Source organism: Xenopus laevis, chromosome 9_10L (genome assembly GCF_017654675.1).
Source record: "Xenopus laevis strain J_2021 chromosome 9_10L, Xenopus_laevis_v10.1, whole genome shotgun sequence".
Lineage (NCBI taxonomy): Eukaryota > Metazoa > Chordata > Amphibia > Anura > Pipidae > Xenopus > Xenopus laevis.
Window position 1 is genome coordinate 117465561 of NC_054387.1, and position 25213 is coordinate 117490773.

Here is a 25213-nt window from a genome sequence, read left to right on the forward strand (position 1 = left end):
TAACAATTGTTTGAGCAAAGAGCCCAACTAATGAGAACAAAGACAAGTAAAAAAAGTTCACTGGCACACAGCCAGCATTACCTGTGTGCCAGTGAACTTTTTTGCTCTGTTTTGCCGTTGGGTTGCCGATACCCTATTTGCTGATCACCAGGGATCCATCTTTTTCAGGAGGGCCAGGGTGTGCGTCTGCAGTTTGGATAACGAACACAGACAAGTAAACAGGAACTGCAGATCCCCTTCACTTCTTCATCTGTCAACAGACCAGTCTTCATGTTGTATCAGGAGATGACATTTTTAAAAACTGTCCAATCCCCAAACGAATTAATAATCATAGTGTATGGATATAGGTCTCATACATAAAGATATACTGTATCTATAAAGATTTATCTTGTGAAATGATGGCAGGGGTAGCTGCTCAACAGTCCTGATGTGTAATAAAAGGCACAGAGTTGGTCCAGATGTAGTAACCCATACCGACCAATAAGATGTTTGCTTTTAAACAGGTGCTACCTGCTGGTTGGTCATTACAGGCAATATGAACTGTAGAACCTGTATAACATATAGCCAAGCTATGTTTCTCTACCCACTCTTAACCAGACATTTAGGGGTCTATTTATCATGCTGTTTAAAAAGACAAACATTACCGGTGATGTACTCATAGCAACCAATCAGAACTTTGCTTTTGTTTTCTAAAGGCCCCCATACTAGGGCCAATAAAACTTGCTGACAGACCGAGTTGGCAGCTTATTGGCCCGTCCAACGGGCTTCTCCGATCAATATCTGGCTGAAAGTTGGCCGGCAGGTTAAAAAATCCTGTCAGATGGCGGCCGCATCTGTGCGTTTATGCGGTCCCGTGATCCAACCGCCCATATTGGATGCATTATGATCCGATCGTTGGGCTTTAGGGCCCTGTATCGGTTTAGCCCGATATCGCCCACTTCAGTGTTGAAATCTAATTGCTGAATCGTTGCTCTGGGCAACATCACCGGTATTGCTTCACTCCTCTTTTTACACAGCATGATAAATAGGCTCCTTAATTTGGGGGGGGGGGGATACCTCATTAGAAAAGTGCACACAATTGAATTACTGTAATTTCTCAATCTTTTGGAGACCCACTGAGAACTATGACGCAAATTCCCTTTGCATGCTGCAGATCATTAATCTCACAACGAGGAGGTCTCCTGGCTGCAAGAGCTATGCAGCACCCGTAGGCAGCAAAGAGAGGGAAACCCCACTTTCCACTTCTCATACCAAGCCAAAGAGGCTTTTTAATTTTAAATAACACCTGAAATCCAATGAGTGCATTTCTACATTATATAAAGCAAAACATCTTGATTTTTCAGATGATTTTCCTGATTTCCTCTACTGTAATTGTGTTTATGTGTATTTTAAACAAAGCTCCAATGTTTTCCATTGCAATCAACGCCAGGAAATAAGCAAAATGATTCCTAGTTTCCATATCCAGCACTGTTACTATTATGACAACTGCGAAGGGGACAAAATAATGTAACAGAAACAGCAGAATTAATATCAGAAATAATCAGGACTGTGAATAAGTAATTCACCCAAAGTTGGGCCCCCTGTCCCATGGGAGCCACTTCCAGGGCTTGGGAAGCTATGCTATAAATAAATGTGAGCACAAACATCGAATTCCCATCTCTAAAATGACTGATCATGTCCTGTCACTCATAGCCAAGCATTTAGTGGTCACCCCATACTTTAAAATAAGGACATTTAAAAGGATAGTTACATAGTTAAATCGGGTTGAAAAAGTCCATCAGGTTCAACCCCTCCAAATGAAAACCCAGCATCCATACACACACCCCTCCATACTTAAACTAACTATAGAGTTTAGTATGACAATAGCCTTTGATACCATGTATGTTCAAGAAACCATCCAAGCCACTCTTAGGGCAGAGACAGACGAGAAGATTCGGGAAGATTAGTCACCCTCGACGACAAATCGCCTCTTCTTCGAGCGACTAATCTCCCCAAACTGCCTCCCTGCCAGCCAAAACTGCACTGCTTACTCAAGGTGAGGCCTTACCAGGGACCTATAAAGAGACTTAATTATGTTTTCATCCCTTGAGTTAATGCCCTTTTTTATGCCATAAAGTCAGCACTTTATTTGCTTTAGTGGCCACAGAATGACACTGACCAGAATGTTCTGACCTTTGCCTGTATAGCGGCAGTGGCCATGGCTCCCATGGGCCCACTGTACCTAAGTTCTTCTTTGGGTCATCAGAGAAGGTTTCTGCACCAGCATGTCCATTATAGCCCATTGACTGGCTATCTGTAGGTTCTGGCAAATACCAGAGGGGCTGCTGTAAGTACGGGAAAATTCAAGTAGGTAGAGATCCACTACTAGTGAAACAGTAGCCCAAGTATTTATAAAGTTTAAAGGACTTTATTAGGACATACATTAGCCTAACGCGTTTTGTGCCTGAATGGGAACTTACTCATAGGCTGTAAGATGCCATATAGACAGTAGGCTTGTGGGGGGCTGTTTTCACCTCTGTGTACCTGAAATGACAGGGTCTTTTTTAGTCTAAGTAGGCCTTTCAGGGGCGTTGCTGCCATGAGCCGAGTTGAGGAACTTGCCTCAGGCAGCAGCAGCCCGTAAATTACCTGAGGCATTTCTAACAAGATTAAAAAAAAAACATTATTCAGCAAAAATTATATAATTTGGCTTCAATTAGGGATTCTGGATACTGCAAAAAAAAAAAACAAAACAAAACAAAAAACACAATATCCCCCATTTCTACGGTAAAATGGGTGCTTACATAGTAACTTTGTGCCAAAGTGGCAACCCTATTCCTCGGAGGGAAGAAACAGGCTCTGCAGATTAAAGTTCTCTGGTTAGTGTTTCAGGAGAAAATGTCTTTAGTCAGCAATTTCGCCGAAATGGCAACAAGCACAGGCCGGGCTTGTTTGTCCATTAAAGAGACCTTTTGTGTTAGAATCAAAACAAAATGCTGCCGGGCATTCAAGAGGGTTCTGTGACCCAGCATCATGAAGCCGCAGCCTCGGGGAGAATTCTGGCCTAATGTTTCATTACCAAGCGCTGTCATAACTGAATTCTTGCATGTTTACAACATACATATAAGTGCCTTTATTTGACCCAAAAAGAGGTCTGGACTGTGGATTCTGACAAATGCCAGAGGGGCTGCTGTAAGATGCCATAGACAGTGACTATTTAGTGGGCTGGTTGGGGGGGCTGTTTAGGCTACAGGTATGGGACTAGTTATCCAGAATGCTCGGGACCTGGGGTTTTCCAGACAACGGTCTTTCTGTTATTTGGATCTTCATACCATAAGTCTACTAGAAAATCATGCAAACATGAAATAAACCCAATAGGCTGGTTTTGCTTCCAATAAGAATTAATTATATCTTAGTTGGGATCAAGTACAAGTTACTGTTTTATTACTACAAAGAAAAAGAAAATAATTTTTAACAATTTGAGCTATTTGAATAAAATGGAGTCTATGGGTGATAAACTTTCCATAATTCGGAACTCTGGATAATGGATTTCCGGATAACAGATCCCATACCTGTACTTGAAATGCCAGGGCCTATTTTGGAACCCAGTCCAGACCTTCCCCAAAATGTAAACGTGTGCATTTATGTCGGTCCCTCACACTATATGGGAATATATGAACTCCATATGCAATGAACTACCTACATCGATGATTCCTTGCCGTTAAAGTTCAGTGCTCTGAAGGAAAGCCCACACCTCTGCAGAAGGGCCACGGGTATTTGCTGCATTGAAATGCAGCTGACCCTGTTGTACACGTTGCAAGCCATACAGATGTAGAATTCTTAGAAGGCCACAGTATTCCCTGAAGTTTTAGGACGTTTTTTTAATTCTTCAAACTTCTTGGAGACCTTCGGTCCCCCACCTGCCTGAGGATAACAGGAGTTGCAGTAGAAGAGCAGCTGGAGCACAGCTGGTTTCTTCCAACGGCTATCTGTGGCCAAGCTCAGTTCCTCTGTTAAACACTTGGTTTCCTCTCCCTGTGCTCCTTCAATCACCACAACAGAGTGTATGCTCTTTAAAGGAGAAGGAAAGCTACTGACGCAGTTTGTTGCCAATAGATTAGTCACAATAGTGCAAGCTATAAGACTATATTTATTCTGCAGAATGCTTTACCATACTTGATTAAACAGCTCTAGAAGCTCTATATATTTGTTTAGGCTAGCAGCTGCCATATTGGCTTGGTGTGACATCACTTCCTGCCTGAGCCTCTCCCTGCTCACTCATAGCTCTGGGCTCAAGTGTCCTGTGTCCTGGAGGTTTAAGATGAAAACAGGAAGTCTGATACAGAAGCCCATGTGTACACAATAGAAGGAAAGAAATGTGGAGGACTCAGAGCAACATTACTTTGAGGGTTTACTGGTGTATTTATATAGACCTTTCTAATAAAGCTTACTTAATTTTAGCCTTTCCTTCTCCTTTAAGATATTCATAGTGCCTAAAAAAGTACAGGTAAGGGACCTGTTATCCAGAATGCTCAGGACCTGGGGTTTTCCAGGAAACGGATCTTTCCACAATTTGGATCTTCATACCTTAAGTCTACTAGAAAATCATGTAAACATTAACTAAACCCAATGGAATGGTTTTGCTTCCAATAAGGATTAATTATATCTTAGTTTGGATCAAGTACAAGCTACTGTTTTATTATTACAGGTAGGGGACCTGTTATCCAGAATGCTCGGGACCTGGGGTTTTCCGGATAATGGGTCTTTTCGTAATTTGGATCTTCATACCTTATGTCTACTAGAAAATCATATAAACATTAAATAAACCCAATAGGCTGGTTTTGCTTCCAGTAAGGATTAATTATATCTTAGTTTGGATCAAATACAAGTTTTATTATTACAGACAAAAAGGAAATAATTTTTAAAAAATCTGGATTATTTGGATAAAAATGCAGGCTATGGGAAACAGTCTTTCCATAATTCGGAGCTTTCCAGCTGACGGGTTTCTGGATAACGGATCACATACTAGTTGTACTATGATACAAAGCGGAAGCAATTAGCTGCACTATATGACTAAGTATACTGCCCAGCAAGCAACACATGAAACCTGAAATAAGTCTGTATTAGGGAACAAAAACCAGAAGACCATTCTTCAAAAACAATCCACCAAAACAAGCTGCTGTACTTAGTTGCAATACACAACAGGTTAAAGGGGTGGTTCACATTTAACTTAATTTGTAGATTGTAACCAGCTTTTGAATGGGATGTCACTGAACCCATCTAAAAACAAATGCTCTGTAAGGCTACAAATGTGTTGTTATTGTTACTTTTTATAACTCATCTTTCTACTCAGGCCTCGCCTATTCATATTCTAGTCTCTTATTCAAATCAATGCATGGTTGCTAGGGCAGTTTGGACCCTAGAAACCAGACTGCCGAATTTGCAAACTGGAGAGCTGCTGAATAAAACTCTAAATAAGTCAAAAACCACAAATGATAAAAAATTAAAACCAATTGCAAATTGTCTCAGAATATCGCTCTCTACGTCATACTAATCGTTAATTTAAAGGTGAACAACCCCTTTAACTCAAAGGTGAACAAACCCTTTAAGTAGGGTTTGAAGATAATTAAGGCACATTCTACTTTTCAAATGGCACTGGTCCCCTGGCACCTAAAGGTCCCTCTGGGAATGCCCTTAGCTGAGTGTAAAACTGGACATAACCTGAAAAATAAAAAATATTCAGAGAATTCAATGGGACCAAGGTGACTTACAGGAAAATAAAAGTGAAAGCAGCAGTAAGAGGGTGTTTTTCCAGTAAGCAATACATCTGCTCTGCACATTGGGTTGCTTGAGGTTTCTAGGCCAGGCTCCTTGCTGGTAAATCATCTCTAATAAGGGAGCAATATGGCAGCCACTTACAATATGATCTAGAGTCATTTTTTCTACACTATGTAAAACAGCTATCATCAGCCTGTGGCTTTCCAGCTGTCATATACAACTACTGCATGTGTTTGGGATTCTTCCACTCCAAGAACATGCAGGCAGGTTAATAGATTTCGAATTGAAAATTTTAATTTTCGAGTTAGATTATTGGTCAAAACTTACAAATTCGAGTTGGAAATAAGCCAAACTCAAATTCGAGATTTATCATACCTGGACCCTGGGAACAATTCAAATTTGACAATTCGCCATCTAAAACCTGCTGAGTTCATGTATAAGTCAATGAGAGAGGTCCAGTGAACCTGACATTCAAGTTTGTTTTTTTTTGTTTTTTTTTTCGGAGAAAAAAACTCGATTGGAGTTTTAGACGTTCTAATTTTTTCTTAACCTCCCAGTCGAATTGTGAGCATATTCAAATTTATCAGTGTAAGAAAAAAAATTCAAATGAATTCAAAATTCGACCTTTGATAAATGGGCCTCTTAGCGTGTGTGAATGTGATAGGAAGCTTTGATTACAAGCTCTGCCGGGTGGAATGGACTGATGTGAATGATCTCTGTACAGCTGTTAGGGCACCGTCGAAGAGTTTTTAAAACAGATCATGGAAATTCATTACGTGACTTCTAATTTTGCCCTTTCAATACCCATATGGGGACAGTGTTTTCTGGGGATCTCCTTGATGCCATTGGGAAGAAGGGAGGCTATCATTGCAGGGGCCTTATGGTTAACGTATGGTTTTCATTTTTCTATAATGTGTGTTAAAGGGCACGTATCGTAGGAAAATCGTTCCCCCCACCAGAAGTGCAGGCTATGCCCCCTATACTGGAAGGTGCCAAAGGGCATGGGGCAAATTCACTAAATAGTGAATTATCGACAGGAACGCTTCAACACACTTCGCCAGGCGAGAATTCATTACCACTGCGCTAATTCACTAAGATGCAAAGTTGCATCCTGGGCGCCAAACAATGGCGACTTTTCACTAGGGATGCACCAAATGCAGGATTCGGTTCGGGATTCAGCCTTTTTCAGCAGGATCCGGCCGAATCCTTCTGGCGGGCCGAACTGAATCCTAATTTGCATATGCGAATTAGGGAGGTAGAGTGGAATCTCGTGACTTTTTTGTCACAAAACAAGGAAGTAAAAATGTTTTCCCCTTCCCACCAGTAATTTGCATATGCAAATTAGGATTCGGTTCGGTATTCGGCCAAATCTTTCGCAAAGGATTCGGGGGTTCAGACGAATCCTAAATAGTGTCTTTGGACGTCTTTATTAGAGATGTTGGTGCAAATGCTTAAAGTGGCCACTTTTTATTACTAATGTCCAAGGAACCTGAATAAAGACAAAAGAGATCCTTTAATGCCCTACACATGAGCCCACCCTAAAACATATGTGCCATGCCCATCAAATGTCTGGGGAAAAATGTTTTATAGTTAGCACTTTTGCAGGCAATACCGCTTAAAAAAAGGACAAGTCGCCAACCAAAGCCTAATTTGTGAATCACGTGACGTGACAAACGTGACAACATTTTTTCTCCTTCCCACCCCTAGTTTGCATATGCAAATTAGGATTTGGTTCGGTATTCGGCCGAATCTTTCGCAAAGGATTCAGGGGTTCGGCCGAATCCAAAATAGTGGATTCAGAGCATCCCTAGTTGTAGCTTCATTTTATCAGTTAGCCTTGTCTGAAATTATTTTCTTGCATTCATGTGCCAATCACAATGCAGTGGTGGATCTGTAAATAATTAGTTTTGTGCAGGTAAACAATTGTATCTACAGTTGCACACAATGTTTCCAGGTATTTCATCAGAACTCCCAAAAAAAATGTGTTTGGTCTTTTTGATCACTGCAGGGTAGAATACTCACAGACTGGCTCCACTGCAACAAGCAGAAAAAAGAATCTTGTAAAAATTCACCTCTGCTGGCACTTTCATATTGAAATCAGCAGAAAGCAGTTGCAGCCAGAATGTGGTGTTTCGAGCAGGTGAAAGCTGCAATTGTCAAACAAATCACTATGTTTGCACTCAGCCTTAATGCTGCTTGATCTGTTTACAGATAAGGAGGATTTAGCACCACACATAGAATGGAATGATATTCCCCTATGGAAGGAGAAGCCAGAGAGTAAAGGTTTTAAAGGCAGGGCCAGTAGGCATGTGAGAAAGGTGTCTATGGAATTTGGCAGGGTCCCCAGGCTAATAAGTGTCAATGAGACAAGCATTCTTATGCCTTCATGTGTGCAGACATTTCAACTATCCTGGTCTTTCCTCTCTCTCCCTCAACTTGCACCAAAACTTACACCCGCCATTGAATAGGTGTAAAAAGCTAATTTAAAGGAACAGTAACACCATCTGTGCTTGATGCAGAGACTGCACAGAAACAGACTTATTTAGATCCCAAGTAAATATTTATATAAACCTCAGCACAGCCTCTGACACAAACACAATTGTGTATATTAAGTTAAATTTTAGAAGTGCTGTCCTAGGCTTGATTGCTCCAAATAAAGCAGTTTATGTTTTTCCAGGCCCGGACTGGGTTGGATTAAGGCAAAGACCAGTGGGGCTACTATAAGATGCCATAGGCAATAACAATTTAGTGGACCAGTCCCCCACTGGCCCACTAAATAGTTACTGCCTATGACATCTTAAAGGAACAATAACACTAAAAAAATAAGTGTTTTAAAGTAATGAAAATATCATGTAGTGTTGCCCTGCACTGGTAAAACTGATGTGTTTGCTTCAGAAACACTACTATAGTTCATATAAACAAGCTGCTGTGTAGCAATAGTGGAAATTGAAAAAGGCTATATGGCACAGGTTAAATAGTGGATAACAGATAACACCATTATGTTCTACAGAGCTAATCTGCTATCTGCTGTTTAACCTGAGCCTTTTCTCCTTTGAATGGCTGCCCCCATTGCTACAAAGCAGCTTATTTAAACAATAGAAGTGTTTCTGAAGCAAACACACCGGTTTAGCCAGTGCAGGACAACACTGCATTATATTTTTATTTCTTTAAAACACTTACATTTTTTGACGTTACTTTACCTTTAAGAGAGATAAAGGTAACATTGTGCAGAACTAGTAACATGACTGAGGGTAACTGGGGCATATAGGGGTTTAATAGGTACGTGGCCAAAATGCTCCAAAAAGTTCAGGCAAGATGAAGTATATGTGAGCAGTCATGCATAGCAGTTCTATTAATGGACAATTAATTGTTAAAACACGTTGCCTTATTTTTTATGCTATTCTTACAGGAAAGCAGGTGCTAACAAGTGAAATGACATTTTGCATAAAGGACTTACTTAAAAGGATGGTGGTTCAAAAAGGAACCACTGATTACTAAACCCGAAACAGATTTAATCTGATCAAGTTAGGACCAAGTCTCACCAGCCAAACACTTGATTTGGTGCAACTTTGTTACTAATGTGTGGGACTGTGGGCTGCACCAACAATGAAAGCATGTAGTGCGGGAACAGACTCTCTTTCAGTTTTGGTTCAGCTTAAAGGGGTGATTCACCTTTAAGTTAACCTTTAGTACGTTATAGAATGGCTAATTCTCAGCAACTTTTCAATTGGCCTTTTTTATTTTTCATAGATTTCGAATTATTTGCCTTCTTCTGACTCGTTCCAGCTTTCAAATGGGAGTCACTGACCCCATCTAAAAACAAATGCTCTGTAAGGCTACAAATGTATTGTTATTGCTATTTTTTTTATTACTCAGCTTTTTATTAAGGTTGCTAGGGTAATTTGGACCCTATAAACTAGATTGCAGACCATTCAAACTGGAGAGATGCTGGATAAAAAGCTAAATAACTCAAAAACCACAACATATAAAAAACAATTGCAAATTGTCTCAGGATATCACTATCTGCATCATACTAAGGGCTCTTACTGACGAGCGGTTGACGCTGCGCTCCCCTGCGTTCCGTTTTTCTGCGTTCTGCCGCAGGGGAGCGCAGGAATAGACGCATTAAGTTCTTTTCAATGGGGCTGCACTCACACAGGCGCGTGTAGGCACCGAACGCAGGTTGAGATGCAACATGCTGCATTTTTCCTGCGTTCGGTGCCTACACACGCCTGTGTGAGTACAGCCCCATTGAAAAGAACTTAATGCGTCTATTCCTGCGCTCGCCTGCGGCTGACCGCAGAAAAATGGAACGCAGGGGAGCACAGGTTCAACCGCTCGTCAGTAAGAGCCCTAAAAGTTCATTTAAAAGTGAAGAACCCCCTTATGGGTCAGGGCACACACATCATCCAAAATGTGTTGACAAAATCTGGTACGGAATCCTGACTTAAAATGTTGAATGGTGCTGGGTGGAGTGTTTACTAGATAAACAACAACAAAAATGGCCAAATAATGACAAGGCCATTCTCCTCAGTGCAGAAGGCCACATGGGGGCGGCTAAAATATCCCCAATGTGAACAAGCCCTTAAGTCATGAGTCTGTGGAACTCTTGACTATCTAGTTACTGCTTAACAACTTGTTTTTCAAGTTCAGCAACAGCAGGATAGCAATGACTAAAACTTGGCAAGAGCTGCATTATAGTATACTTGCACTGGTAAGGTTTTGAACTGGTTGCGATAGGCTATTATTACTAATATAATACATAATATATCTGTTAAAATAAGAAAGAATTGTGTAAGAATTGTTTTTAAAGGAACAGTAACACCAAAAAGTGTTTTAAAGTAATTAAAATACAATGTAAGGTTTTCCTGTACTGATACATTTGACGTGTTTGCTTCAGAAACACAACTATAGTTTATATTAACAAGCTGCAGTGTAGCCATGGGGGCAGCCATTCAAGGCACAGGTTACATAGCAGAAAACAGTTGCAATCTGCAGAATCCGTTTGTATTCTATTACAGAGTGTATGTTATCTGCTGTGTATCCTGTGCCTTTTCTCCTTTTTCAGCTTGAATAGCTGCCCCCATGGCTACACAGCAGCTTGTTTATATAAACTATAGTAGTCTTTCTGAAGCAAACACAACAGTTTTACCAGTACAGGGCAACAGTACATTATATTTTAACTACTTTTAATCGATTTTATTTTATAGTGTTACTGTTCCTTGAAATGTACTATTCATATGAACATAGCAAAGCTATGGCTTCCGTTATTGAACAAAGATGAGTTTGCCCCGTGTTCTTCCAAGTCTTTTAAAGGGGTGGTTCACCTTTCAGTTAACTTTTAGTATGTTATAGAATGGATAATTCTAGCCAACTTTTCAATGGGCCTTCATTTTTTATGTTCTATAGTTTTTGAATTATTTGCTTTCTTCTCCTGCCTCAAATGGGGGTCACTGACCCCATCTAAAAACAAATGCTCTGTAAGGCTACGCATTTATAGTTAGTGCTACTTTTTATTACTCGTCTTTCTATTCAGTCCCTCTCCTATTCATATTCCAGTCTCTTATTCAAATCAATGCACGGTTGCTGTGGTAAAAAGCGAAATAACACTAAACCAATAACAATGCAAATTGAATATCATATAATAGGAATGTACCAAATCCAGTATTGGCTTTTATCAATCAGGAAGGCCTAGCAGAAGCAAATCCGAAACGATAAAAGGCATGTGACTTGAAAAGCTCTGAATGACTATTTCTTAAAGAGATACCTACATCAGAAAATAACTTTTATTATCTATCATAACATTATCCTTGAATGCTATTTATAACTTTGCCATAAAAGTATTTGCCTGATGCTTTTACATGACCTTTCTTACTACCCTGTGCCTTATTTGTGCAGCAGTAGTCCGTCAGCATGAGAAACTCTAACTGACAGGTTAAGAAGGGACAGTCAGGTTGGCAAAACTGTCAGGTTTAGGAACTTCAAATAGCAATTACTTACAACATGACCTATAGGTAACTTTTAATGTAGATTAATATTTTTTTTAGTGTCAGTATCACTTTAACAGGCATTGGAAGTTTTTAGATTTTTCTAAAATTCTAATGAAGCAAATTAGGGTTTGAATATAGCCAAACCTTTTTGTGGATGCAACCTTTTCTAGCCATGTGACTCAAACTCAGAATAGGAGTAACAAAAAATGGAATGAAGAACCGAGGGGGTTGTCAGATCAGCACTATGAACGGACCTTGTGACCTACAAGTCTGGAGAATCTTCTGAATGGCTGCACACTCGTTTCTTTGCATTGGCAATGCTTCATTTATGACCACATTCCACTTTAAGGATGATTATCTCCTAGAAGCACAACATTTAAAGAGGCAGCGACAACCACAATGCTAGTGAGCTTGAGGGGATCACCGCCCTATAGGCTTGGAAACAAAGATTCTTCTTGGTGTTCACTAGCAAATTACAGTTTCATCTCTGAATGTTAAAACATGTTCTCTCAGCTGTATGAGTCTTTTGGGAGGAAAGATTTGGAATACTTGCTAGGATGCTGCACATTCCACAGAAAGTGGCCAGAATGCAGACTTGGCAGCTGTGGAGGTGCAAAGGTTAACACTGAGGCTGCTGAAACTTCACGGGCACACAATGATTTATCCATCTTGAATGCAAATAAAATCTGCAGCCAACATATACATAACATATGCGAGTCTTTATAATCAAACTGTATATTAGTATAGGAATAGGATCCGTTATCCAGAAACCCATTATCCAGAAAGCTCCGAATTACAGAAAGGCCACGGACTCCAAATAATCCAATTTTTTTTCTCTGTAATATTAAAACAGTACCTTGTACTTGATCCAAACTAAGAAATAATTCATTCTTCTTAGAGGCAAAAACAAGCCTATTGGGTTTATTTAATGTTTACATGATTTTCTAGTAGATAGGAATGGGCGAATTTTTTCGCCTTCTTTCGCCAAAAAAATAACGCCCATAGACTTGTATGGCTTTGTGCGTCAAAATAAAAAGGCGTGCGCCAAAATTTTTTCTCTGCGCAACAATTTTTTTTTTTTGACGCCCATAGACTTTAATGGGCGTTGTCGATGTTTCGCCGGCGGCAAATTTTTGGCAAAACTAAACAGGTCAAATTCGCCCATCCCTACCCTAGACTTAAGGTATGGAGATCCATATTAAGGCAAGATCAGTTATCCGGAAATCCCCAGGGCCCAAGCATTCTGGATAACAGGTCTCACATCTGCACAAAGAACAATAAGGAGGATACTGTGGTTTACTACTACATGAAATCTGTGTTACTTTATGTAAAGCGGTATATTTTTGTAAAAATTTAGTTCTAAGTATATTTTTGACTGAATGGGGAAGTGCATGACCATTTAACTGTTTGTTTGTTTTTTAACTGTAAATGGCAGATTCCTGTATGAAAGTGGCCATGCAGGGGCTGACATTGGATGCTGCCTGTGTATAATGATGATGATGAAATGGCTCCAAGAGCAATATCAGGAGAAGGTTGATGCCAGCAGAGGGGCTAATTCTTGCCCTGTATATATCTGCAAGCCAACAGCCCTGTGTGACACAAGCCTTAAAGGAGACATATAGGATAAATGAAAAACCCCTAATTTTGTAGGCAATTATAAGTAATATATGGTGTTGCTTTTACATGGTGCTAAAAATTTATATTATTTTTAAAAATAGTCCCTTTATTAGAGCTCCCTGTAGATGTTCTCTGGTCCCTGTCTGTGTTTCACATGAGGGGTGGGCGTGTCCTAATGGTCCCTGCAAGAAGAACAGTAGGAGGGGACAGCCAATCACAGACCTGCAGTCACACACACGCACAGACAGGCTTCAGTTTCCTATCAGGTCCTGCTAGCTGCTGATTGGTTCCTGTCCTACAGTGCAGTGAGTTGAGAGCCGCCGGCTCCCCTGCACAGCCTGGGAATTCAGGGAGCAGGAAGTGGAAGAGAAGGAAGGGATTATTAGGGTTTTTGCAGAAATATTCAATAAATCAGCCTGAGACACTACTTTTTTGAGCACAATTCTTCTATATCTAAATGAGTATAACGCACTAGTACGTTCTTATTTTTTACACAAAATGTCTTCTTTAAAGGGGTTGTTCACCTTTAAAACTTTTAGTAGTGATATTCTGAGACAATCGGTTTTCATTTTTTATAATTTGTGATTTTTGAGTTATTTAGCTTTTTATTTAGCAGCTCTCCAGTTTTCAATTTCAGCAATCTGGCTGCTAGGGTCCACTGGTTTTCTACCATTGCTCCACAGCAGCTTGTTTATATGAACAATAGTAGTGTTTTTGAAGCAAACAGATCAGTTTTACCAGTGCAGGGCAACACTGCATTATATTTCTATTACTTTAAAGCAATGTCATTTTTTGCTGTTACTGTTCCTTCCTACTGTCATGTGACTCATATAAGAAACCACTCAAAGAAGTTCAACTTGCAGGGATCTATACCAGAGAACGACAATTGGTGACAGTCCTGGAATAACACTTCATAAAGAATGTGATTCTGGGGTTAATAGGGAGAGGCGTGAGAAGATGTATATTTACGCCCTTTTTTATGAGCTTTAAGTGCAATAGAAAGCCTAGTTAACTCTCCAGCTGCCAGAATGGAATGTGGTCAGGGGCAGCTGCTGTTAGCAAGCCGCAGGACTTATGATGTTCGGCTATTCCTAAACAATTTCGGTCAAGGTAATATGTAATAAAGAAACCCACGTGGATTCTGTGGAAAGTAAGCCAACACTACAACAGTGTTAAGCAGCATCTAGCGATTAAATATGCCAATAAATATCTGTTCACCCTGTTCCAGGACTATGAATACTGTCTATAATTATTTATTGTGTGATTTGTCTTCCCCGTGTATACTTATATAATGTACAGTGCTATACAAATAAAGTTATATATACACATACATGGGATTGATGGTCGGAATTATTCAGATAAATCCACTTGGATTGTTACAGAAGAAATGCACGTATATTGGGCCTATTACATGGGCCTTTGAGGAGCCTATGGCCTATATTGAATCCCAGTCCAAGCCTAGAGACCTATAAGGGAGGCTGAAATCAGTCAACGCTTGCCCCCCCATGTGATAAAAGTTATTATGAACGTTATGCCTTTTATTACATAGGTTAGAGTTGATTGATTTCCCCTATAGGTCTCTAGGCATGGATGACCCATAGTAACCAACCAGAGGTTTGCTTGTGAAAAAGGTGATCAGTAAATGCTTCCTGCTGATTGGTTGACAGAACTGTAGAAAGTTTGATTCTTATATGAAATTCCACTTTAGGGTAATAGCACATGGGGCATTTTGACTGCTTCTGTCCTCCAGTTGAGAACAACAGTGTTTGATATTAGGGATGCACTGAATCCACCATTCGGTTCGGGATTCTGGCTTTCTCAGCAGGATTCGGATTCGGCCGCATCCTTCTGCCCGGCCGAACCGAATCTGAATCCTAATTAAAAAAATGTTTTCCCTAACCACCCCTAATTTGCACATGCTAATTAGGATTCGGATTGGTATTCGGCCAAAAGTTCCGCTAAGGATTCGGGGGTTCGGCTGAATCCAAAATAGTGGATTTGGTGCATCCCTATTTGATATATACCCCTCTTTGCCTGTGAAAGACACCCCTCACCACCAGAAGATTTGGCACCAATGTTCACCTGTCACTGGTTCCATCCGATAGGGTGCATTTCATTCAACAGCATCTGCAGACAAAGCACCCAACATGCCAAACACCCATGCGTAAGGGCCAGGGGTGGCCTGGCCATAGCTGGCCCAAGCTTAAGGGGAACTATCACGAAAATTAAAATGTAATATTAGCTTCAGCATACTGATATAAGAAACTTTCTATATACAACCTATTAAAAAGTATGTACCGTTTCCGAATTAATCAACTTTATTTTCACTATTCCTCTCTCAGCATCTGTTTCTCCTCAATCTGTCTTCATTCAGGAGTTGGTTGTCAGATGAATGATCCAATATATCTTATAGGGGGGCTCCTTTTGCCTAGAATATGTATTAAAGCTCATTCTATTAAAATCACCAGACATCATGTCTACATGCACGATTTGTGCAAAAGGCAGTTATCTGTATGAGCTCTAATACATCTGCTAGGAAAGGGAGCCCCCCTATAAGATATATTGGATCATTCATCTGACACCCAATTTTTATATTTAATTGTATTTAGAAAGTTTCTTACTTCAGAATAAGGGAGTTTACAGTACATTTTCCATTTTCGCAATAGTTCCCCTTTAGGACAATCCCCATAAGCCCACTCTTATTTCCAACATGGGCCTCTAAATAAAATGTACACAATCTTGCACCATCTTTGGTGGGCTCTAGGAGACACAGTCTAATGGTGGCCATACACGGGCAGATAAAGCTGCCGATATCGGTCGTTTGGACCGATTTGACAGCTTATCTGCCCGTGTATTGGGGCTTTCGACGGGTCTTCCGATCGATATCTGGCCACGATATCGATCGGGAAGGTTGGATTTTTACCCGACCGACCCGTTGGAGCCGCTTGGCGCATCGTAATTCGATCGTTCGGCCATACGGCCGAACGTTCGAATTACCCCCGATATAGCCATGCAGTTTATTGGCATATCGGGGAAAGATCCGCTCGTTTGGCGATGTCGCCAAACGAGCAGATCTTGGAGTCTATGGCCACCTTTAGGGTGGTCATAGATGGGCAGATTAAAGTTGCCCATGTATGGGGCGTCCCGATGGGTCTCCCTGATTGATAGGCCAAAAATCAAATGGGCAGGTTTAATTTGTTTCTTGGTGATTCGAGGACTGCATTGGCTAGTTATAGTGTTGCCACCTCACCCCTTTTAAACTGAACACATATGGAATACACAGCCTGCATGGCTAATTAGCAATTAATTTAGATGCATGGCTGCACATAAATGCATAATGCATAATAAGTCTGCAGCATGCATCTAAATGAATTGCTAATTAGCCATGCAGTCTGTGTATTTCATATGTGTTCGGTTAGCTCCCATTGGAGACCATTTTCTTTGTTCCAATCTAATCATTGGCCCTAGGGCAGAACTATCGGATTAACCTGACATAGCCCTGTCTTTGGTGGTCAAGTTCCTCTTGTTTGGCAACTTTGCCAAATGAGTGGATGTTATTGTGTATGGCCACTTTAATACTGGAAATAGTCAATCCAACCGCATACCCTGAACAGGGTTCCAGCATCAATCCAGTATCAACCCATATGATTTTAGCCAATTCATATAACTGACAATAGTATACAACCAAACCATAGACAGCCCACTATGCTTAATATTTGAGGGTGAATTACTTTGCAAGCTCTGCTATTTCTGCCTGAAAGAGTGACAGTACATAGCAGATCCTGGCTCTTTAAGAGTGCACCACAAAATGCTATGAAACTGGCTGTTTTTCTGTTGTTTGGTATGAAAACAGCAGCTACCTCAGGCTAAACATATTAAATAAATGTCCAACACAATTCAAAACACTGCAGAAAGGCCAGACCAAATATTTGGAATATGCAGAGAGTTCTATGGATACAGCTACTATTTGGAATTCTGGCAGAAACATTAAGGAGTCTCAGGGTTTCTCTGTATTTACAAATGGTCACAGAGGTTGGCTAAGCTGTTCCAAGGGCTGGAGGCCAATCTTGCTCTCCACCACTGAATGCCAGGGGACTGTGGTCAATCCACTAAAGGCTAACAGCTGGACAGCAGCATTCCCCAAATGTTAAGGGATGATGATGGTTGCGTTAGGCAGGAACAGCCTGGAAGCCAGCTGACAGGTATATGACCCTCTGATCTTTATAATGTGCCCTCAGAGCATCAATACAAAGAGAAGCCAAAGAAGTGTAAATGATCCGAGAACAGGATGAGTAGATAACTGCAGCCAATACACACAGCGGAAAGAGGGGGCAATATCATAGAAATGAAGACTGACAAAAGGCTGAGGGTTTCCCACAGTAAAGATGATGCCGTGTGGGTAAATGTGAATACATTGTAGAGCATGGGGGGGACAAGCAAACATAAGATGGGGCTTGACTGAGTAATATGGACAGAAGCTGCATAATACACGCCCTGATCAAGCCCTCCGATTGAAATACAGATGTCACTTGGAGTTCTGTGCCTGAAATCCACCAGAGATTCTGTATTCTGTCCTGAATCAAAGCACAAAGCCTGAGTTGGAATACCCTTGACATAAGTGACCCTCCGAGCCTTGTATGGAACTATATAACCAGTTTAAAGGAGACATATAGGAAACATGAAAAAATCCTCATTTTGTAGGCAATTATGAGTAATATATGGTGTTGCTTTTACATAGTGTTAAAAATTAATATTATCTTTAAAAAAAATTGCCCCCTTATAGATGTTCTCTGGTCCCTGTCTGTGTTTCAAATGAGGGGTGGGTGTGTCCTAAGGTCCCTGCCAGAAGCACAGTAGGAGGGGGACAGCCAATCAGAGACCTGCAGTCACACAAGCATAGACAGACTTCAGTTCCCTATCAGGTCCTGCTAGCTGCTGATTGGTTCCTGTCCTACAGTGCAGTGAGCCGAGTGCTGCCGGCTCCCCTGCACAGCCTGGGAATTCAGGGAGCAAGAAGTGGAAGAGAAGGGAGGGATTATTAGGGTTTTGCAGAAATATTCAATAAATCAGCCTGAAATACTAATTTTTAAAGCACAATTCTTCTATATCTAAATGAGTACAACGCACTGGTACATTCTTATTTTTTTTTTACACAAAATGTCTCCTTTAACGCCAATGCTTGGTGCAACCTCCAACTATAATTCATTCTCAGCAAAGTCACAGTCACAGGCCCGGACTGGCAATCTGTGGGTTCAGGCAAATGTCAGTGGAGTTGCTATACGGTGCCATAGAAAGTCAGTATTTAGTGGGCTGATGGGGGCTGTTTGGGCCTCTGTGTACCTGAAATGGCGGGGCCTATTTTAATTCTCAGTCTGGACCTGGTCACAGTGACTAAACCAGCACTACATTCCTAATCACCGACAAATGCACAGCCCCCCAGGCAGGCCCGGACTGGCAATCTGTGGGTTCTGGCAAATGCCAGAGGGGCTGCTATAAGGTGCCATAGAAAGTTACTATTTAGTGGGCTGGTAGGGACTGTTTTGGGCCTCTGTTTACCTGCAATACCAGGGCCTATTTTAATTCTTAGTCCGCACCTGCCCCCAGGGAATTTTAAGTTTAGAATACTTTGCACTGACCCCACCCCCACCCCTCCAATGATATCCACTGTACTCACACTGGGCCCTCAGGGTTACCCCCAAGCAGTGAAGTCTAATAGAATGCAAGTAATAACATGTAACACACAAAAGCCATGAATATCCTGTAAATTAAATCCTTATAAACGGTCGGTGAGTTCTGACGTCATCCTTTATAAACGGTGAGTTCTGATGTCACTTCTGTCACATGACTCACTGAAACTTGTGTATTATAATAAATAAAATATAAAAAAAAAGTACCCCCAGTTGCATGATATTAGAAGTCACCTCGGAGTTCCATGGTCTGTATAAAAACATGCTCATGCAACTCCTCGGTAACTTATAATATCCTTATATTTCACAAGAGGGGGTACTTTATCCACTATATATAGTACTACGGTGTATCACTGCCATATAGTTGCTACTGTACTCTCTCTATATATATAATCGGCCCCCCAGTCATGGACACAGTGACTAGCCCACTATACTAACGAGACTGTGCCCTCAGGAGCCCCAAGAAACATGTCCCTACATTCCCAACATATTCCCGAGTTGAGACCCCAGAGTCGGGGGCCCAGGCCAGGATTTATTTACTCATGTCCCAGACTTGGCAGCCAGGAGCGAGCAACTCCCCCAGAGTCAGGCTCCCGCCCAACTGCTTCCAAAGTCTGAGTCTCAAGCCCCGAACTTGCCCCAGAGTCAGGAACTGTAAAGTTCCCCAGCCCCCCACCGGCCCAGCCGCAGACACAGCAGCCAGTAAGTTCCGCCGCTGGAGCCGCACACTCACCTCCCTACTGTCTGGTTCGCCAGAACCTTCATGCGATTAAACTGCTTCTTCATGGCGCCTCGTGCTGTGCCCGCACTGCCAGACAACCGACTCGGAACCGGCGCCTCCCCCTCCGGCTAATCCATAGGCTCGAACTCAGGGAGCCCCCAACACTTTAGGTTCTACGTCCCGAGCCCGGTGAGTGGGAGAAGGCGGCACCTCCCAGTCCTGTAACTGCCTCCTCCCTCCCCGCACTCCTCCCTCTTTCTCCTTCCCTACCTACTGCTCTCAACTTCCCAACCTGTGGCCCTCCAGCTGCGGCTAAACTACTACTCCCAGCATGCACCTCAGCGGGCAAAGCCTGGGCCACAGGACAGTCAGACACAGCCTAGGGCGGAGGGGCGAGCTGTCACAGGTACAGACAGAAGCCCTGCTGTGTGACCCTCCAGATGTTGTTGGACTAAAACGTCCCCCCCCTACCCCCTGTGGTACAGTCTGTGTTTATACAGGAAATAAAATACCCTATACATAAAGCAAACAAAATGGTGTCCCTGCCTCAGACCCTTCACACTCAAAGAAAAATAAAACATTTCTTACTGTTTTTTAGTAGATTGTAAGCTTTGTGACAGGATTTCTTTTCTGTTTTGCTTATTATATAACAAACTCCACAAATGGACGGCACTTCTGGACAAGGGTTTATAAGCAGGTACAACGCCTAACGCGTTTCGGACATAGGCTATGATAAAGGGGTACACTCCCGAAACGCGTTAGGCATTGTACAGCGACCTGCTAATAAATCCTTGTCCAGAAGTGCCGTCCATTTGTGGAGTTTGTTGTATTTAGGGTTGCCACCTGGCCGGTAGTTTACAGATCTGGCCGGTAAATATTATGGTTGATCCCAATGTTATTAATAGGGACAAAAGATAAATATATAAGAAGGCCGGTATTTTTTTCCAGAAAAGGTGGCAACCCTAGTTGTATTGTCTCAATGAGCACCTGGCTAGGGGGAATGAAGGAGAGCTGAAGCGCCCCCCCGTTTTTCCATTGAACAGTGCTTTTTATATACAGTAGAACCCCCATTTAACGTTTTTCAGGGGACCAAAAAAATATAGTGTAAATTCCAGGAAAATGTATATAGGTGGGAACACAAAACAACAATGTAAAATGAAAGAAAAATTTAAATCAGGGGATGCTAAATGGGGGTTCTACTGTAGTTGTTTATTTACCCTCTAGTGGGAATAACGGCAGTGTCTAGGGTTGCCACCTGGAAGAAAATATCGGCCTTCCTGTTAGGGAAGGATTCGGCCGAATCATTTGCGAAAGGTTCGGCTGAATGCCAAACCAAATCCTATTTGCATATGCAAATAAGGGGTGGGAAAAGGAAAACAATTTTTACTGCCTTGTTTTGTCACAAAAAGTCATGCGATTTCCCTTCCTGCCCCTTATTTGCATATGCCAATTATGATTCTGATTTGGTTCAGCCAGGCAGAAGGATTCGGCCAAATCCTGCTGAAGAAAGCCAAATCCTGGAATGGGTGCATCGCTACTTCCTATATATTTATCTTTTTTCCCCTATTAATAACATTAATAACAGGTGGCAACCCTAGCAGTGTCAGTTGGGGCAATCCCAGCATTTGTGCCTGGACTGTTGCTCCCAGCAATTGCCATTCAGGTCAATGGAGTAGCAATTGGAAGTGTTTTACCGCCCACCTACTTAGTTGGAGATCAGGTGTGCAGCATGACACTGGCGATAGCCTCATATACCACTGCCCATAGATAAGTGTTTCTCAGACTGTGAGGCCAGTCCGGCCTGTAAAATTCTGAGCAAATCTGGAAACCTCCAAATCAGGCCTAGGCTGCTGTAAAACACCATAGTTAGACAGTCACTATTTATTGGGGCTCTGTGTACTTAAAATGCCAGGATATTTTTTGAATCTGTCTGTCCCCGGACTCCTTTGCTCCTCACATGACTATAACACACAGTGGGGCTCGTGGACAAATCTACCAATGCCTTAGTACAATAAAGCTGGCCATAGATGCAAAGATCCGATCGTTAGAGGACTTCCCCATCTCCCAACATGCCACTAACCATTCAGATCAAAAAAAGTAGTAAAAGAACAGATCAGCTGATGTTCTGCCCCTGACAGCAATTGCACGAAAGTAATGTCCGACAAAAGCTGGTGACAGTCTCCCACTGAAAATCGCACGATCGGCAATACATGCAGAGATATTATCGGCAGCGGACAGAAATCTTTTAACCTGTCCGATCGACCAAACAAACAATCTCCCCTGGATGATCAATGTCTGGACTCTCCCCACACGGTCCGAAAACCGTACGAATCCTCAATTTGTACTATCGGATCTTTGCGTCTATGGCCATCTTAAACCGTAGCAACCAGAGATTTGCTTTCACAATTCTGCAACAGACAGATCAAACATAAATAATGGTCTTAGAGATAGTGGGTCAGCTGGAGCCGGGATTGGGGCCGCAAGTGGGTGGGCTAGGGGTGAGACAACCATGACCTTACATACATAGTGCCACATGGCAGAAATGTGTTATGCTTTTACTTAAATGGGCTGTTTGCCTTTGAATTAACTTTTAGTATGTAGTAGAGAGGGATAATCTGAGACAATTTGCAATTGGATTTAATTTTTTATTATTTGTGGTTTTTGAGTTATTTAGCTTTTTATTTAGCAGATGTTCCAGTTTGCTATTTCAGCCATCTGGTTGCTAGGGTCCAAGTTACCCTATCAACCATGCATTGATTTAAATAAGAGACTGGAATATGGATAGGAGAGGCCTGAATAGAAAGACGATTAATAAAAAGTAGAAATAACAATAAATGTGTAGCCTTACAGACAGGGGCGATCGTGGCCCATCCGCCGCCTGAGGGAACAGTTGCTTCCACCCCCCCTCCCCCATGCGCTTACATTTTTGCACCTAAGGGGGTCCAGGGGGGTCCACAAGGGTGGCAAAGCGCTCTTTGCGCTAGAAGAGCCAAATGTCCGGTTTGAAAACCAGTAATTCGGCTCTTAAAGTACCAGGAGCAGCATTTTTGTCACCCCTGGTACCTAGTGGGCCGCTGCCGCCTGAGGCGAGAGCCTCAACTCGCCTCATTAGCGAAGCGCCCCTGCTTACAGAGCATTTGTTTTTAGATGGGGTCAGTGACCCCCATTTGTCCGATGTACAGTTTCCCTTTATGTAGTTTTGGGGGGCTATTAAAACATTTTTGTTGCTGGGGCTAAGGTCCAAAGTCTAGTTACACTACTGGAGAAGTCATGAGATCTTATTGGTGGAAGCTAATATAAAAGAGACGAGCCACATGCCATTCCTATGGAGAATACAGTTACACTTTGGTGCAAAAAGGGAATAAATGTTGAATTAAGAGTTTTAACGTCTGTTCTCCCTGGGCCCTGCACTCCTACATGTTCAGCCTGTGAACACTGGTGTCCTTTCCCATTCAGGAAGTGACTGGAGCACCCAATGGCATAGGGCTGGGTGACACGGGAGGTGGAGCAGACCTGGCCTGTGACAGCAGCAGGTTACTAAGCCTAAACACATGGTGACTCAGAGTGCTGACTTGCATACAGGGCCTATAAACAGAATAAACACATGGTGATGTGTGTAATGTAATATACTTGTGCGCGTGTGATTAATCATCTACATGTGCGGAACCAGTGTCACACACACCAGCCAGTGCCACATCATTCCTATATCACCACAGAGGTGCTGCAATTGCAGTCATTATCACAATTAGAAGCTGACTTGTATTCAGTTTATTGGGGATACGTAATGATCGAAAAAATATGTTTCTTACTAATCACATTTTAATGGGGTGGTTCACCTTAAAGGAAAACTATACCCCCAAAATGAACACTTAAGCAACAGATAGGCATACTTCCCAACATTTTGGAAGTAAAAAGAGGGACAAAATTTTTTTTTCCACACGTAGCGCAGCAATTGTTTGACCACACCCCTTTCTGTGGCCACACCCCCTAATTACCATGTTTGTTTTACAAAATTTGGCAGGTTATTAAAGTTTTAAAATATTTCTCCTTATCTAAACTGTGTTTTTGTGTCTCAAAATTGTTACAAAGTATCTTATTTGCACCTGTTAGTTGTTCTGGGCTCTCTGCTAAAAGCCAATTAAGTGAGAAACTTTGTTTCTTTTTCTGGCTGTTCAGTGCAGAGAAAAGAGGGACTTTCCAGTACAAATGAGGGACTGCGGGTTGAGCAGTCAAAAGAGGGACTGTCCCTCCGAAAAAGGGACAGTTGGGAGGTATGGATAGTTCATATCATATTAAGTGGCATATTAAAGAATCTTACCAAACTGGAATTTATATTTAAGTAGATATTGCCCTTTTACATCTCTTGCCTTGAACCACCATTTCGTGATGGTTTCTGTGCTGTCTCAGAGATCACCTGACCAGAAATACTACAACTCTAACTGTAACAGGAAGAAGTATGGAAGCAAAAGACACAACTCTGTCTGTTAATTGGCTCATGTGACCTAACACGTATGGTTTGTTGGTATGTTTGTGAGTACAGTGAATCCTACGATCCCAGGGGGCGGCCCTTATTTTTTAAAATGGCAATTTTCTATTTATGATTACCCAATGGCACATACTACTAGAAAAGTATATTATTATGAAAATGGTTTATTAACATGAAGCAGGATTTTACATATGAGCTGTTTTATGCAATATCTTTTTATAGAGACCTACATTGTTTGGGGGGTATAGTTTTCCTTTAAAGTTAACTTTTAGTGTGTTATATAATGGCCAATTCTAGGCAACTTTTTAATTGGTCTCCATTGTTTATTTTTGATAGATTTTTAGTTATTTCTGACTCTTCCCAGCTTTAAAATGGGGGGTCACTGACTCCATCTAAAAAACAAATGCTCTCTAAGGCCCTCTATTCATATTCCAGTCTCTTATTCAAATCAATGCTTGGTTGCTAGGGTCAGCAGGGGTACCCTGATGCTTTTGGTGATATAGTGAGACTGAACACTCTTGTCCATGTTATGTATTACGTGAATATTTGTGTGTTATTTTTACCTGACTGATGCTGCTTTAATATAAAACACCTTTCAGCTTCTCATTGGTTTGTACAGTTTATTTAGAAATTAGAATTTATGATTAGCATCCGTCCCTTTCTTTCACCAGCTACAGCCAAAACGCTCATGGGTGCTCTCATCCTATCCCGACTAGATTACTGTAATCTTCTACTTACTGGCCTCCCTAACTCCAATCTCTCCCCTCTACAGTTAGGGTTGCCACCTTTTCTGGGAAAAAATACAGGCCTTCCTATATATTTATCTTTTTTTCCTATTAATAACATTGGGATCAACCATCATTTTTACTGGCCAGTTGGCAACCCTATCTACAGTCTATATTAAATACTGCTGTCGGAATTCTACTCCTCTTATCCAGGCCTGGATTTGTAGAGA

The 25213-nt window shown here is 41.6% G+C and overlaps 1 protein-coding gene across 4 annotated transcripts in view; it reads right to left on the reverse strand.

Moving 5' to 3' along the window:
• Window positions 1-20043, reverse strand: part of arhgap17.L (Rho GTPase activating protein 17 L homeolog) — an 86000-nt gene extending 65957 nt beyond the window's left edge. For 3 of the 4 annotated variants that reach the window (XM_018236558.2, XM_018236561.2, XM_018236559.2), the window contains exon 1: window positions 19785-20042. In XM_018236558.2, the coding sequence (XP_018092047.1) occupies window positions 19785-19837 (53 nt within the window). In that variant the 5' untranslated portion in view covers window positions 19838-20042. Of the gene's footprint in view, window positions 1-19784 lie in introns of all 4 variants that reach the window. The other variant, XR_001933206.2, reaches the window with a different exon arrangement.
• Window positions 20044-25213: the final 5170 nt, after the last annotated feature.